Consider the following 16,060-nt stretch of genomic DNA (forward strand, 5'->3'; position numbering starts at 1 on the left):
AAACGTAACGTTTCGGTTTCGTAGCACTGTTTTCGGCTGAAAAAACATGTGTTGCTTTACTTTTTTGGGCAACCATTGTATGATTATTTAATAACTATTAGGTTACTGAACACAGACACAATGAGACATTTAGACACAATGAAACATATACCATACAGAATCTGAAATACAGACACTATGAGGAATATAGATACACCATAAGACTACAGGACTTGCTGCGCACTTTAAGTCTACAAATACAAATAAATAAACCCACAACAGTGACAGGGTATGGTGAACAACTACTGATCACATGACAACAAATATACCTTCAAGGTAATATCGTGCAGGGCCACCGTGAGCATGTAGAAATGCCACAACACGACGTGACATGGACTCGACTAATGTCTGAAGTAGTGCTGGAGGGAATTGACACAATGAATCCTGCAGGGCTGCCCATAAAACCGTACGAATATGAGGGTGTGGAGATCTCATCTGAACAGCATGTTACAAGGCATCCCAGATATGCTCAATAATGCTCATATCTGGGGAGTGGTGGCCAGTGGAAGTGTTTAAGCTCAGAAGAGTGGTGTTCCTAGAGCCACTCTGTAGCAATTCTGCACGTGTTGGGTGTCGCATTGTCCTACTGGAATTGCCTAATGCACAATGGACATTAATGGATGCAGGTGGTCAGACAGGATACTTAAGTATGTGTCACCTGTCAGAGTCGTATCTAGACCTATGAGGGGTCCCATATCACTCCAACTGCACACGTCCCACGCCATTACAGAGCCTCCAGCAGATTGAATAGTCCCCTGCTGGCATGCAGGATCCATGGATTCGTGAGGTTGTCCCCATACCTGTTAGTCAACAGTCAAATTCTGGAGTTCACAGGCACAGGCGAGGTATAAAGCTTTGGGTCATGCAGTCATCAAGGGAACACTATAACACCACAACTCTGTGGATGATCATACATTTTCTATGTGTACTGGGAAGTTTGTTTTATTAGTTGTGATGAATATTATTCTTGTAAATGTGTTGTCAATTTACAAATGCTATTTAGTGTTTAAAAAAGAGAATGCGAATGGAATGTTAACATTTTGTAAGTAGACACGCTGGACTAGTCAGGTGAAAGTTATTGTCAAAGAATATAATAAACTGTAAATGCATTATTGCTGGGCGTGCGAGCGCGTCCAAAGAACCAGCAGTTCGGGGTCGCGAGGAGACTGTTGTCGGTGATTGTGTGTATTCGCCGTTGTGGCTATGCAAAAGTGCGGAGATGAAGTCTGTTTCCGAAGTGCGGAGCAGTGAAAACTGTAATGGTTGTTTTGGCGGATGTTTAATATGGACAAGGTATGTCTATGGCATATATTGAGTATAGTAAAAATGCAGCAACAGTAATTCACATAACATCAAGAGTACTGTGGGCACTTGTTATTGGCTATGGTATGGCAAGAAGATCAACCTATGCCTTATTTTACCGCTAAATCAAGTCGCTCGACAAACCAAAAGCATCATAAAGTGAAATAAGATCTAGACTTTTTATAATTAGGAGTGTAATTGGCTTATCAGCATAGTTGGAATTTTATTGGTTAAGTAACATTGTTTTCGTGCATATTGTCACGTAAATAATTTTCCTAAGTCGTTATCCAAGTAGTATGCATACTATCCCTTTTGACGAACCGAGATAATCAGAAAATGAACTGAAAATGAAGTGAATATTAATTTGTTAGATTATCAAAACATAATTTTTCCAACTTTTGGACAATTACGTAATAATGAAATCTTTGGCTGTAGTATCAATAATATCAGAAATACAATGATGCAAAAAGCAGTATTAATTTATTTGTTAAATATAAAGTAACTTTCATTATCAAAAAATGGGTAGTAAAACTTTATGTGACTTGGACACTGAATTTCACTGTCAAAGTACGGTTTCTAATTTATAGCTTGTGACATAATTTATAACTTTTATTACATAGGAATACCAGAGTAACTGCTAGGTAAATGACAGTCCTTACCAACGAGTATATTTAAACAATCTTTTTGCTTATTTCAATTACGACAGTTAGCATTACGGTGAGTACCGTAACAAGAAAGTTTCTGTCCACACCCAGTACACAATCTTACTGTAATTAATCTTTGAAAATTAATATAAGATGTTGTATCTGTGTTTGCTATTTGATTATTATCTGACTACTGTGACGTGTGTCGTGTGAAGTACTTGAAAGTGTGCGTTAGGTACTGTACCTACGTCATGACACGAAAAACTATTCTTACATAAGATTGCTTACGAGTAAAAAGTCCAGTTTCAGTTTAATTATTCTTATTCCGGTGAGGAACTGGCGACTGTTGGTTATTTCATTAATGACATACTTTGAAAACCTTTTTACCAAATTTTCCACTGTAGTGCATTTAAAATAGCTGCGACTTTTGACGATTGGATGACCGGAGGGGGACGTGAAGCCGTTGACCAGGTAACACCAATGGCTTTCCCTACAACGCCGCCACCGGTTCGGCTGGTAAAGGGCCCTTGTTGTCACATCATGAGTAAACAGTACCACGTGGTGTCACACGTTATATGCATCAACGTTTGTCAGCTCTAAAGTCGTATTTTCTGGGGTTCAAGTGTTCTGTATTCGTGAGATATTGTGAACAAGTGTTTTGATTGGCGTTGCGTTAATGACAACACTGCGGTACATCTGAATACGAGATTTGCAATAAAAGTGTCGTCCAAGAACACGTTCAACAGCTGGGAAGACAACGTTCTGCTGCAAAACATTCCTCGGAATTCGACAGTAGTAATGGACAAAACGCCATGCTACACTGTTGTGATGCGTAAAGCTCCAACAACGCAATGGAAAAAAGCGGATGTTTTTCGCTGGGTTCAAACAAATATTCCACGAGATAAAGTTTAACCTACCATGTATAAGCCGAAGTTAATGGAACTTTCAGTGTTGTACAAGCCAAAACTTCACACTACCATGCTGACGAACTGGCTAACGGTAAAGGACATAGTTTAATCAGGCTTCATCCGAATCATGCTCATTTAAATCCGACAGAGTATATGGGCCTAGGCGAAAAGTAATGTAGCAAGAAACAGCAAGAAGTCTACGGTCACTGAGATTGAAATGCTGATAAAAGAAGCCACTGCAGATGTTACACAACAGGGCTTGGCTTGAGGTGTTAGCGATAATACCAAGAAGATTGTTGAGGGCACATTGATTCATGAAGGACTGTGACGAGTTTTGAGGAATACCTAACTTCTCCTGTTGCCACGTTATATCTGCCTCTCTTGTTAAAACGCAGCAGAGTTTAGAAATATTAATCTCACTAACATTGTAATGCAGTTGAAATTGCCACAGAATCCTGAAATAGTGTATTATTAAACTAACAACCGAGAGCAAATCAGGTCAGTAGCTTATGAACAGCAAATTCTCAGTATAAAAGTTAACGTGCAACTTCTTCACTTGTATTGTTACAGCCGAGCGGCCCTGCCCCGCCGGAGGTTCGAGTCCTCCCTCGGGCATGTGTGTGTGTGTGTGTGTTTTGTCCTTAGCATAAGTTAGTTTAAGTAGTGTGTAAGTCTAGGGACCGATGATCTCAGCAGTTTGGTCCCTTAGGAATTCACAACATTTGAACATATTGTTACGAGAGTAATCCCAAAAGTAAGGTCTCCTATTTTTTTATAAGTACATAGACCTGTTTATTTCTACAATGGTTTGCATCAGTTTACAGATTGAACATTTAGCCATTTTTCTACATAATCACCATTTCTGTCGATGCATTTTCGTAGACACTGTGGCAGTTTCTGTATTCCCATGTCATACCAGCTCGCCGCCATGCTGTTCGGAAAGTTATGAACCTCTTCTTTCACCTCGTCGTCGGAGCTGAATCGCTGGGACCACAATTAACGCTGCCAGGTACTGTGAGACTCTGAAAAAACTCAAACGGGCAATTCAGAACCGGAGAAGAGGAATGTTGAGCAAGGGCTTTCACATTCTCCATGACAACGCTCGCCCACACATCGTTCGGCAAACCGTTGCTCTCCTGCAACAGTTTCAGTGCAACATAATCACGCACCCACCCTATAGTCCTGACTTGGCGTCCAGTTCCCTAGGTTAAAAGAACATTTGGCCAGAAAGCGATTCAGTTCCGACGACGAGGTGAAAGAAGAGGTTCATAACTTTCCGAACAGCATGGCCGCGAGCCGGTATGACATGGGCATACAAAAACGCCACAGTGTCTACGAAAATGCATCGACAGAAATGGTGATTATGTAGAAAAATAGCTAAATGTTCAAGCTGTAAACTGATGCAAACCATTGTAGAAATAAACAGGTCTATGTACTTATAAAAAAATAGGAGACCTTACTTTTGGGACTGCCCTCGTACAAAACCAACAGCAGTTCTCGTTTCACCATGGACCTCAATAATTATTTTGTTTATTTGAAAAATCTGTAGTCAGATGAATATCGCTGTGGATATAGAAATTCCGCATATTAATCGTATGACGAAACAGTCTCGTAATCGTTATAATTTGCCAAAATCTTGTTTCGATATGTCAAAACATTTATGGGACACGAGGAATATATGAATATTTAATTCTAGTTTTTTCACTGACGCACGAGTTCGTGTCGGAGTGCTTTACGTACATTCCATTTTCCCGAGATGCGAAACAGACAGCGATATCCTGTCAAATATAAAGAGTAATTAAATATATTATCAACATTTAATACGCAGCAACATGTAACGTAACGCGCATCAAACACAAATTCATAGCGACACCTATTTTCTACTGCAAACTAAGAATTTCTTGCAGTAATTTACGTACTACCGAAATATCACAATAACTATGAGCATTAACGAAATGATAGGTGGTTCGTCATGAAGCAGGCGACTTAAATGATATGATGTGTCAGAATGAGAGTTTTCTTCAAAAAAATGGCTCTGAGCGCTATGGGACTTAGCATTGGAGGTCATCAGTCCCCTAGAACTTAGAACTACTTAAACCTAAGGACATCACACACATCCATGTCCGAGGTAGATTTCGAACCTGCGACCGTAGCGGTCGCGCGGTTCCGGACTACAGCGCCTTGAACCGCATGGCCACAGCGGCCGGCAGTTTTCTTCAAAATCGTTTTAGAAAGATCGCAGATTGGCCAGCTTGCTGTTCACGCAGCCAAGCGACCCTGGCAGTTCCCGCGCCGAGTAGACTTGGCATTGTACTGTGGTCATCTGCTGACGCGAGCTACACATGCTGGTAACTAAGCTTCCCTCCACTCGCTCCGTGCTGAACTGTCAAAAGTCGCAACTTATTTTAAACGCACTATAACTTCTGTTAATTAAAAATCAGTTAACGTAATAAAAAATATTTAAAGTTAACCGAACTTTGTTTCTATTCGTCATTGCTAAGGTACTGAGCAGTGGTGACTCGGTTATAACTTCATCTACTTCTCTCCGTTTTTCATTATTCTTCGGAGCAGACGCTTTTTCCACACGTATTAGGGACTTAAGCTACACGGTCATATGCAAAAGCTTAATTAGCCAGAGAGGTAGGAGGGTTATAACACGAGTGGGCCTTTGGTTCCGAAAGCCCGTATCGATGATGTTTCACTGAATGGTTTGCGCGCTGACACTTGTTGATGGCCCAGCACTGAAATCTTCAGCAGTTTGCGGAAGGGTTGTACTTGTCACGTTGAACGATTCTCTTCAGTCGTTTGTCCCGTTCTTGCAGGACCTTTTTCCAGCCGCAGCGATGTCAGTGATATGATGTTTTACCGCACTGCTGATATTCGCGGTACACTCGTGAAATGGTCGTATGGAAAAATCCGCACTTTATCGCTACCTCGAAGATGCTGTATTCCATCTCTCGTGCGCCGACTATAACACCACGTTCAAACTCACTTAAATCTTGATAACCTGTCACTGCTGCACCAGTAACCGATCCAACAACTGCGCCAGACACATGTTGTCTTATATAGGCGTTGTCGACCGCAGCGCCGTATTCTGCCTGTTTACACATCTCTGTATTTGAGTATGCATGTCTATAACAGTTTCTTTGGTGCTTAAGTGTATATCTGCGTCTACATCTATATTCTGGAAACCACTTTGAGGTGCATGGCGGAGGATATGTCCCATTGCACCAATTATTAGGGTTTTCTTCACGTTCCATTCACGTACGGAGCGTGGAAAGAATGTTTGTTTGAATGGCTCTGTAAATACAGTGATTATTCTAATCTTTTCCTCACAGTCCCTTTGTGAGCAATAAATATGGGATTGTAATATATTTCTAGAGTCATCACATAAAACTGGTTCTTGAAACATCGTTACTAAACTTTCTTGGGACAGTTTACATCTATCTTCAAGAGTCTTCCAGTTCAGTTTCTTCAGTATCTCTGTTACACTCTCTCACAGATCAAACAAACATATGACCATTCATGCTGCCCTTCTCTGTGTACACTTAACATCCCCATTTAGCCCTTTCCGGTACACGTCCCACACACTTGAGCAATATTCTAGGATGGGTCGTGCAAGAGATTTCTAAGCAACCTCCTTTGTAGGTTGATTGCACTTCCCCAATATTCTACCAATAAACAAAAGTCTCCCACTTGCTTTCCCCCGACTGAACCTCTTCAATCATTCAATTTCATATCCCTACAAAGTATTACACCCAGGTATTTGTATCAGTTAACCGATTCCAGCAATGGCTTACTGATTTGACAGTCATAGGATACTATGTTTTTTTTTCTTTTTGTGAAGAGCAAAATTTTACATTTCTAAACACTTAGAGAAAGTTGCAAATACTTGCATCACTTTTAAATCTTATCAAGATCTGACTAAATATTTATGCAGCTTCATTCAGACAGTCCTTCATTACAGAAAACACAGTATGGTAGTTTTGTGGATCACTTCTACTACCCTTCTCATAGACAGGTGAAATCTATGTTTTTCTCCAAGAGCTGGGCATGGTTTTTTTGTTAGAGTGATGTACGATAGATTATAGTTAGAAGAGGGGCCAATTCAGCCGCAAAATTCAGTACAGAATCTGACATGGGTTCCATCGAGCCCTACAGCTTCATTCAATTATAACGATTTCAGTGGTTTGTCAACACCGCTGATACTAATATTTATTTCCCTCATCTTTTCAGTGGTATAAGGATTAAATGGGGGCAATTCGCCTAATTTTTACTTAGTAAAGATCCATTTAAAAACAGAATTAAGCATTTAAAGTTATGTAAAGCTGTACCCACAAAACGCCCCTCTGTAATCAATGAGTTGCTGAATTACACTTGTCGATTTTAGACCTTGTTTATCCGTTTATCCATTACAGCTCTTAAGATTCGCATTTTAGAGCCCATTTTTACTAGACTTTTTTGTTCCAAATGATCGTTCCCGGCCAGCCGGAGTGGCCGAGAGGTTCTAGGCACTTCAGTCTGGAACCGCGCGACCGCTACGGTCGCAGGTTCGAATCCTGCCTCGGGCATGGATGTGTGTGATGTCCTTAGGTCAGTTAGGTTTAAGTAGTTCTAAGTTCTAGGGGACTGATGACCTCAGATGTTAAGTCCCATAGTGCTCAGAGCCATTTGAACCATCTGATCGTTCCTGTTACATCCCTGAAAATTGACAATTCCTCCTGGGACACTCTTGTAAGGTGATTTCTGTATTCCTCTCCATCGTTTTTCCAACATCAGGACTGAATATGTTCCTTTTACCGGTGTGCGTTAATTGTTCAATAAAAATAACGTAATTTTACCTTAGACATTGTGCCCTACGTAAGCATTCTTGTGGACCACATAGTGAAAACAGGCCGAACACAAGCCACTTGTACACAAACTACATAAAATGAATAACAGGATTTACCTTTGCAGTTCTTCCACAAAACACAAGAAATGTTGTTTATCATTTATTTATGTGTCTATTTTCTTTTAAAATGTTCGTTTTACATAAGACAAAACATTTACTAAGAATAGGAGCTTCAGTTAGGCCAGAGAGAACAAATTTGTTGAAAATATCATCGCTCATCCACTGGATCATGCTGGTGAACAGTAATATTCATAAGTGATACAAAGATTTTCTATGTAAGTTTACTGTAGGGATGGAAAATATTTATCATAACTATTAAAATAAGTTTCTGAGTCATACCTATTTACCAAATAACATGTTGCATACTACGCATTATTAAAAATTTAATAGTTTAGGATTCGCCAACAATAAATCAATTTCTCTCCACTGAAGTGCTTTTTCGACACACTGTTTTCATTATAAACCTTTTTTCCTTATTGTTAAAATTCCAGTGTTTTTAAAAAAGCCAGTAGTGTTTTTCGCTTGTCACTGTAATAGGCAGCACTGTAGCCATGATTTGTTAATAGCTCTGTCCTGGCAGGGTGTCACTTGTTTTCGACAGTTACCATTTACGTGAAGTTTCATAGAAGGCTACAGCACACAAATACTAGCTTCCTCTTGGGGTTACGTTGTCGCAGTAGGGTAATCCTGTGGCGGTAGCGTTGTTATGGAATGCTACTATGGGGTCAGAACTAAACGAAAAGGAGAGGTTTTGAAGTACGTTTCGTATTATATTCTGCATTGATCCAGCAGTTTGGGTATGAACTTTCTATGACACCACTATAATTTCTCTGCGGTGTATAACTGGACGCTGGTGATACACTGTGACGCACCAAGACCAGTTTCTCCCACTTTTAGTGACCTCAAATGGAGTCACTGTCTTTCATCTACGAACATGACACCCATAGTATTAGCTATCTGCTTTTAATCATGGTTGACAGTCTTGCAACTTACCCTATTATGACATTACCTTTTGAATGCAAGAAATGTAAATACACGGAAATGATTATGGAATCTGTGGATCAAGGAGGAATAGACTGATTGATATTCAGAACATGCATGACTGACGTATGTCAAAAGCATATACATACAACGCAGAATGGAAACCAATTATCAGGGTTCTTCGATTTTCAGTTCTGTAAACATGTATTGTGCAGTTGAATTTTTACTAGCCATATTATTACAGGTTATCAGTATTGTGATAAGTTATTACTCATACCACATTTGTGCATGATGGACACTAACATCTGAATTTCTTATGTACCTTGCTGTAGCTTTCACTAAGAAATAATATTGCATATAATGTGGATGAACTAATGCTGTTTTCCTTCAAGAAACTAAGTGCCAACAGATTGGAATATTACTTAAAAAGCTACACTGTCCAAAAGCCCATATATTGGTGTTTAACAATGACTCTACGGTAAAAAACTGAGAATCATCTGCAACGATGTGGCATATCATTATGACCAGATGCTAGTACGCATATAACACATTGTTCACAATCAGATGATTGGAAAATGGCTCACTGACAGTCAAGTGTTTATGGGTGTCCATGGCTACCTAAAGGAAGGTTGACAGTTGATTCTCTACACAAATGAAGTGTTGGGTAATACAGGAAAAAATACAATACCATTCCACCGAAAGATCTGATTGCGATTAGTCACAACTATCAAGTTTTTAAGTATATTTGACTGCAGAGGAATGACGTTGAATTGGCTGTAGGGAAGAGAGAGAGGGATGTACAGTGTCATGAAAGAAACTCGTGACAAAAATCAGAGACACAACTTCTCATAATACATTACTTCCTCCAAATTATGTGTCACACTGACTATTATGATGCAATTATAAAAACTATACAATCCTCCACATGACACGAATAAATTAAAAAGCTGTTATTTCTACATGATTATCCAAGCATAAGGGTGGCCCCAAAAATTACATCCTTAGCCAGCTTCTCCTCCAAATTTAACTTTTGCAGCCAAAACAGTCATAAGAATCATCCAAGATGTGAGATTTCATATGCACTGTGAAGCGACTTCCGCTCTTAAACACTGTATGATGCAAGTCAAAGTGAGTGGAATATTTGCCATGGTGTACCCACAGGTATATTTGCAAGTCTTTGAGACGATTCATTGACTTGACACACATGCCACAACTGTCACCTGTGTGACAGAGTGAGTGCTTCTCCAATCTGTGACTGGTTTTAAATCTTTTCACATACCCGTCACAACTATATGTATGTCACTTTTTATGAAGAATTAGTTGCTTCCTCAGTATGACAAATGACACAACTACATTGTCCTTCCCCAGTGGGCAGCTGTGAGAAGAGCTTCTGGTTGCTTTTGCTGCTGAATCGCTTATGACACATGCTATAGGTGTAAGGACATTTGATAGTGTACAGCTGGAATGCTCTTTAAGACTCTTACTTTGTGTGATTGTCTTGATGCAAACGGCACTAGATTTAGACATTTTCGCCAGCATGAAGCTGTGAATGATGTTTCAGGTGGCCAATTTGCTTGAAAGATTTGCTGCAAACACCACAACTGTAGGGGCGTTCGCCAGTATGCTGCCTTGAATGCGTCTTTAGATGGCTACTTGATTTGAAACTCTTGTTGCAAACGCCACAGCTGAAGGGGCGTTCACCAGTGTGCAGCCGTAAGTGCGCCTTTAGGTTGCCATTTGTTACAAATGTCTTGTTGCAAACGCCGCAACTGTAAGGACGTTCACCAGTATGCAACTGTGAATGCTTTTTCAGGTTGCTACTTGATCTGAACGTCTTGTTACAAACACCACAGGCGTAGGGGCGTTCCCCAGTATGCAGCACATTGTGTTGATGTAAGTGGCTATTTAATTTGAATGTCTTGTTGCAAATGCCACAGGCGTATGGGCGCTCACCTGTGTGCATCCGCAAATGCTCCTTCAAAGTACTTTTTACAGTGAATGTCTTGTTACAAGCTCTACAGCTGTATGGCCGTTCACCAGTATGCAGACGGCAGTGCTTCTTCAAATTTTCCCTCCTTTTAAAAGTTTTGTGACATAAGTTACACGAATATAAAAAATCACTTTTGTCCATGTGAGTATGCTTGTTCAGGTCCTGCAACCGTACGAACGTCTTTTTGCAGATGTTACACCTGTGTGCCGGATGCCTTGTATCAGTTTGATTCCCGCAGGATGCTTCCTGCCTGGTGGTGCATTGTATCCTGTTGCCTGCTTCTGCACCCAGGAAAACTTTGGAAACTGCATTGTCATCAGTAGCATTGCCGTTCTGCACGCCAGTGAGATTAGTACTGCAGAAAAATGGAAAACATTCTGTCATAAAACATTCTCATAACGTTAAAATTATACAAATATATATGATTGGTAGCAAAATGTCTCTAAACATCCACTTCAATGGATGGTGTATGACGTTACCTTCCAGCTGGGTTACATATTTTTAACACATAGACTTGAATTAACAGAATCTTTTTGGACCTCTTTAAAGAGGCAACAGAGAGATTTAGGTTCATATGAGGCATTATTTTAGGTATCAAAACGTAAACTTGTCAGAGTGTATTCACAGAAGATGAATGAGGGCAAATCCACTGATAATGATGTTACTGCAAAGTGAAACATGATGAAAACATGTCCACACTCATTAATCCAGCAGATGTAACAAGCTACCTTACACGGACCACAGATTTCTAATGCATACATTACGAAGTTCTATGTCCACATCTATATTCCACAAGACACTAAAGAGCATGCATGGCTATCATTTAACTTCAGATATTCCTTCGTTTGTAGCTCATTGATATGGTGGAACATGTGAAACTATTTTTAAAGCCATCCTGTCACCCAGAAATCATTGGTCACAAAAATAAATGAGGACATTCCATAAAATGATGTCACCTTGTGGAGCATCGAATAAAATCTTTTACAGAGTAATGAACAATGGAAAAGATTTTGCACTAAGCGAAGCCTGTGTAGACCTTGTTATTGCTGAGACAAAATTATTTACATGGCAACAGGTGTTTACAAGAATCCAATTTAATTTTGTTCTAATTGAAACACAGATAATAGCACCAAAATAAAAATGACAATACCTGTCAGATCAACACTACACAGTTTTAAAAAAATGTAATTACAGGTAGTTTGTGTACATCCAAATGTTTGATTAGTTGATGCATTTGTTCACACTTCATAACCAAGTATTTAAATTGTATGTTGGGTTTTACTCTTGCCATACAATTCGGAGTATAGCGCTAGAAGTAATATCCCATTAATTTTAATAAAACATGTTTACTTTTTCTACGAATTTCAAAAGCCATGTGGATACATAAAACATTGGTCACCATCCTCATCACAGGATATCAGGTTACTTTCTGGGGTTATTATAGCCTCCGTGCGCACTCTAATCTCTCTAATTTTACATTCGTGATCTCCTCGGGAGGTATAAGTAGGGGGAAGCAATATATTCGATACAACTAAGACTAACCTAAGGCACTGCTGACTGAATTGCAGGAAATGAATCATAGGACTGACTTCGCAGTTTTTCCCTATAAAATGAATAAAACTGGAATTGTTATATTTTCATAGCAGATGGAATATTCCATCATCTTTCCAGCATGCAACTATGACAGCAATATCTCTGCTGCTAACAATACAGCCATCTTCATGGTAAATGAATTAAAACCAATATGTATGAAGTGATTTTAATAATGCTGTAAGCTTATTGGCTGTCAAATCGGAAAGTCAAATATTGCTGTTATAGGTGTATGACTGAATGATGATGGAATATGAATAATACTGTTATAATATTTAATAAACATTTAAAAGAAGACATTTTACAAAAGACAGAAAACCTGTTAATAACTCAGACGGAGACATTAAAGGAAGTCTGCAAATTCTGAGTATAATATCATCATTCACTCAACATACTATATTCGAAAACAGTGAGATTAACTAGGAGTTTCGTGATGCAAAATTTTTTTGTATTGGTTTTGTGCAATTACATTAAGTCGTAACCTTTCTCAGAATGCTTCTTGATGAACAACAATTTGTTGGATTTAGTTATTACATCAGAGGGAAAGAGTGTCTTCCTTGTTATTGATTTTATAGATTACTTATCCGCAGATATGTAAATCAAAGTTTCCAAAAACAGGCCACATTGTTAGCAGGTTTGGTAAGATGTGTACTGGTAACCATGATGTAAGTGGTTGTATGATATTCAGAGAATCTGCTGCCATTCTGGGACTCAGTGCAAAATGTTACTGAATACCTCTCTAGGATGAATGAAATCGAGCAACTAAGGCAGTCAAGTACAGAAGAAATTACTGAATCATTAAATTGTATTCCAAGGCGTGTGTGTGTGTGTGTGTGTGTGTGTGTGTGTGTGTGTGTGTGTGTGTGTGTGTGTGTGTGTGTGTGTGTGTGTTATGCAAATTCTAGAAACTTTTCCACTCTCAACAGATACATAAATGGGCAGTCACAGTAAGAGGAAATATTAAAAATTACATTATTATACACATGATATGGCTAGCCTGGAAGCAGGAGTACCACCACAGCCTCAGGACCATGTGGTAGCTCAATGCTCAAGCAGTTCAGCACAGCATGTCTCACCAACATCTTACTATTCTACCATCAACACAACTATGTGTACACATGCAGCCAGAGCCTTTAGAGACATTCTTGGTTTCCAGGCCGTTAGCGTATTGCAAAGTGGCTGGCTCCTCCCCTTTTTCCTTGCGGTCAGCCAGCCACTTCCACCTGGTATATTGTTTTAGCTCCCTCTACCACTTTCTTCCTGTGTTGTCCACGTTTTACTGCTGACGGCATGCTTTGTCCCACACTTCGTGTGGATAGGCACATATTTCTCCAAGCTTGTTACCTGTGTTTTACGTTCTGTTTTATCTTACTGTTCTGAGTCTTTTCTTGACACCCGTCTCAATCTGTTACTGAGTGGATGCTGAAGACCTTGCCGTCGTGCGACCATACAACCCTCTCCATCATCATCATCATCATCATCATCTACCATGGATTTAGTTACGCTACTCCTTCCCTATTTGACATCTAGCAGCTCATGTCGAATGAGTGAAATTCTGAGTGGCCAACTAGGTGTGATCAAGGCACTGTGTGCTCCTTGATTCATAATTGCGAAAGGTTTGAAGTACTGTGACAACTGTGCTGCATATATACAGGGTGGTCCACTGATCGTCACCACGCCAAATACCTCATGAAATAAGTGTCAAATAAAAAAAAATGCAAAGAACGAAACTTGGCTAGCTTGAAGGGGGAAACCAGATGGCGCTATGGTTGGCCCGCTAGATGGCGCTGCCATAAGTCAAACGGATATCAACTGCGTTTTTTTAAAATCGGAACCCCCATTTTCTATTACATATTCGTGTAGTACATAAAGAAATATGAATGTTTTAGTTCGACCACTTTTTTGCTTTGGGATAGATGGCGCTGTAATAGTTACAAACATACAGCTCACAATTTTAGACGAACTGTTGGTAACAGGTAGGTTTTTTAAATTAAAATACACAACGTAGGTACATTTAAAATTTTATTTCGGCTGTTCCAATATGATACATGTACCTTTGTGAACTTAGCATTTCTGAAAATGCATGCTGTTACAGCTTGATTACCTGTAAATACCACATTAATGCAATAAATGCTCAAAATGATGTCCATCAACCTCAATGCATTTGGCAAGACATGTCACAACATTCCTCTCAACAGCGAGTAGTTCGCCTTCCGTAGCGTTCACACATGCATTGACAATGCGCATGGCTCTGAGCACTATGGGACTCAACATCTTAGGTCATAAGTCCCCTAGAACTTAGAACTACTTAAACCTAACTAACCTAAGGACATCACACACACCCATGCCCGAGGCAGGATTCGAACCTGCGACCGTAGCAGTCCCGCGGTTCCGGACTGCAGCGCCAGAACCGCTAGACCACCGCGGCCGGCGACAATGCGCATGTTGTCAGGCATTGTTGGTGGATCACGATAGCAAATATCCTTCAACTTTGCCCACAGAAAGAAATCCGGAGACGTCAGATCCAGATAACGTGCGGGCCATGGTGTGGTGATCCAACGACCAATCCACCTCTCATGAAATATGGTATTCAATACCACTTCAACTGCACGCGAGCTATGTGCTGGACATCCATCATGTTGGAAGAACATCGCCATTCTGTCATGCAGTGAAACATCTTGTAGTAACATCGGTAGAACCTTACTTAATAAATCAGCATACATTGCACCATTTAGATTGCCATCGATAAAATGGGGGCCAATTATCCTTCCTTCCATAATGCCGCAACATATATTAACCCGCCAAGGTCGCTGATGTTCCACTTGTCGCAGCCATCGTGGATTTTCCGTTGCCCAATAGTGCATATTATGACGGTTTACGTTGCCGTCCCGTAATTTCTCTTGTGCCCAGTGGCAGAACTGTACATGACGTTCAAAGTCGTCGCCATGCAATTCCTGGCGCATAGAAATATGGTACGGGTGCAATCGATGTTGATGCAGCATTCTCAACACCGATGTTTTTAAGATTCCTGATTCTCGCACAATTTGTCTGCTATTGATGTGCGGATTAGCCGCGACAGCAGCTAAACATCTACTTCGGCATCATCATTTGTTGCAGGTCGTGGCTGACGTTTCACATGTGGCTGAACACTTTCTGTTTCCTTAAATAACGTAACTATCCGGTGAACGGTCCGGACACTTGGATGATGTCGTCCAGGATACCGAGCAGCATACATAGCACACACGCGTTGGGCATTTATATATCGACCTTTTCCGCAATTGGTAAACGGTCCATTTTGACACGGGTAATGTATCACGAAGCAAATACCGTCCGCACTGCGGAATGTTACTTAATGCCGCGTACTTATACGTTTGTGACTATTACAGTGCCATCTATCACAAAGCGAAAAAAGTGGTCCAAGTAAAACATTCATATTTCTTTACGTACTACACGAATATGTAATAAAAATGGGGGTTACTATTTAAAAAAAACACAGTTGATATCCGTTTGACCTATGGCAGCGCCATCTAGCGGGCCAACCATAGCGCCATCTGGCTTCTCCCTCAAGCTAGACAAGTTTCATCCTTTGTAGTTTTTTCGGTTGACCCTTATTTCGTGAGATATTTGGCCCGATCATGATCAATAGACCACCCTGTATGTGTCTGCTAAGGCAGCAACAACAGCAAAATATCAGATATATCATAGCAAGAGTGGC

At 40.1% G+C, this 16,060-nt stretch overlaps 1 protein-coding gene across 3 annotated transcripts in view; it reads right to left on the bottom strand.

Moving 5' to 3' along the window:
• Positions 1-16,060, bottom strand: part of LOC126210584 (zinc finger protein 501-like) — a 299,013-nt gene that overhangs the window by 80,059 nt on the left and 202,894 nt on the right. The window contains exon 8 of one of the 3 annotated variants that reach the window (XM_049939853.1): positions 8,012-11,110. The exons of the other annotated variants lie outside the window; for them this stretch is intronic. Within the exon in view, the coding sequence (XP_049795810.1) occupies positions 10,285-11,110 (826 nt within the window). The 3' untranslated portion in view covers positions 8,012-10,284. Of the gene's footprint in view, positions 1-8,011; positions 11,111-16,060 lie in introns of those variants that run through there. 3 annotated transcript variants of the gene reach the window in all.

The sequence above is a fragment of the Schistocerca nitens genome, chromosome 10, assembly GCF_023898315.1.
Source record: "Schistocerca nitens isolate TAMUIC-IGC-003100 chromosome 10, iqSchNite1.1, whole genome shotgun sequence".
In the NCBI taxonomy this organism is placed as follows: domain Eukaryota; kingdom Metazoa; phylum Arthropoda; class Insecta; order Orthoptera; family Acrididae; genus Schistocerca; species Schistocerca nitens.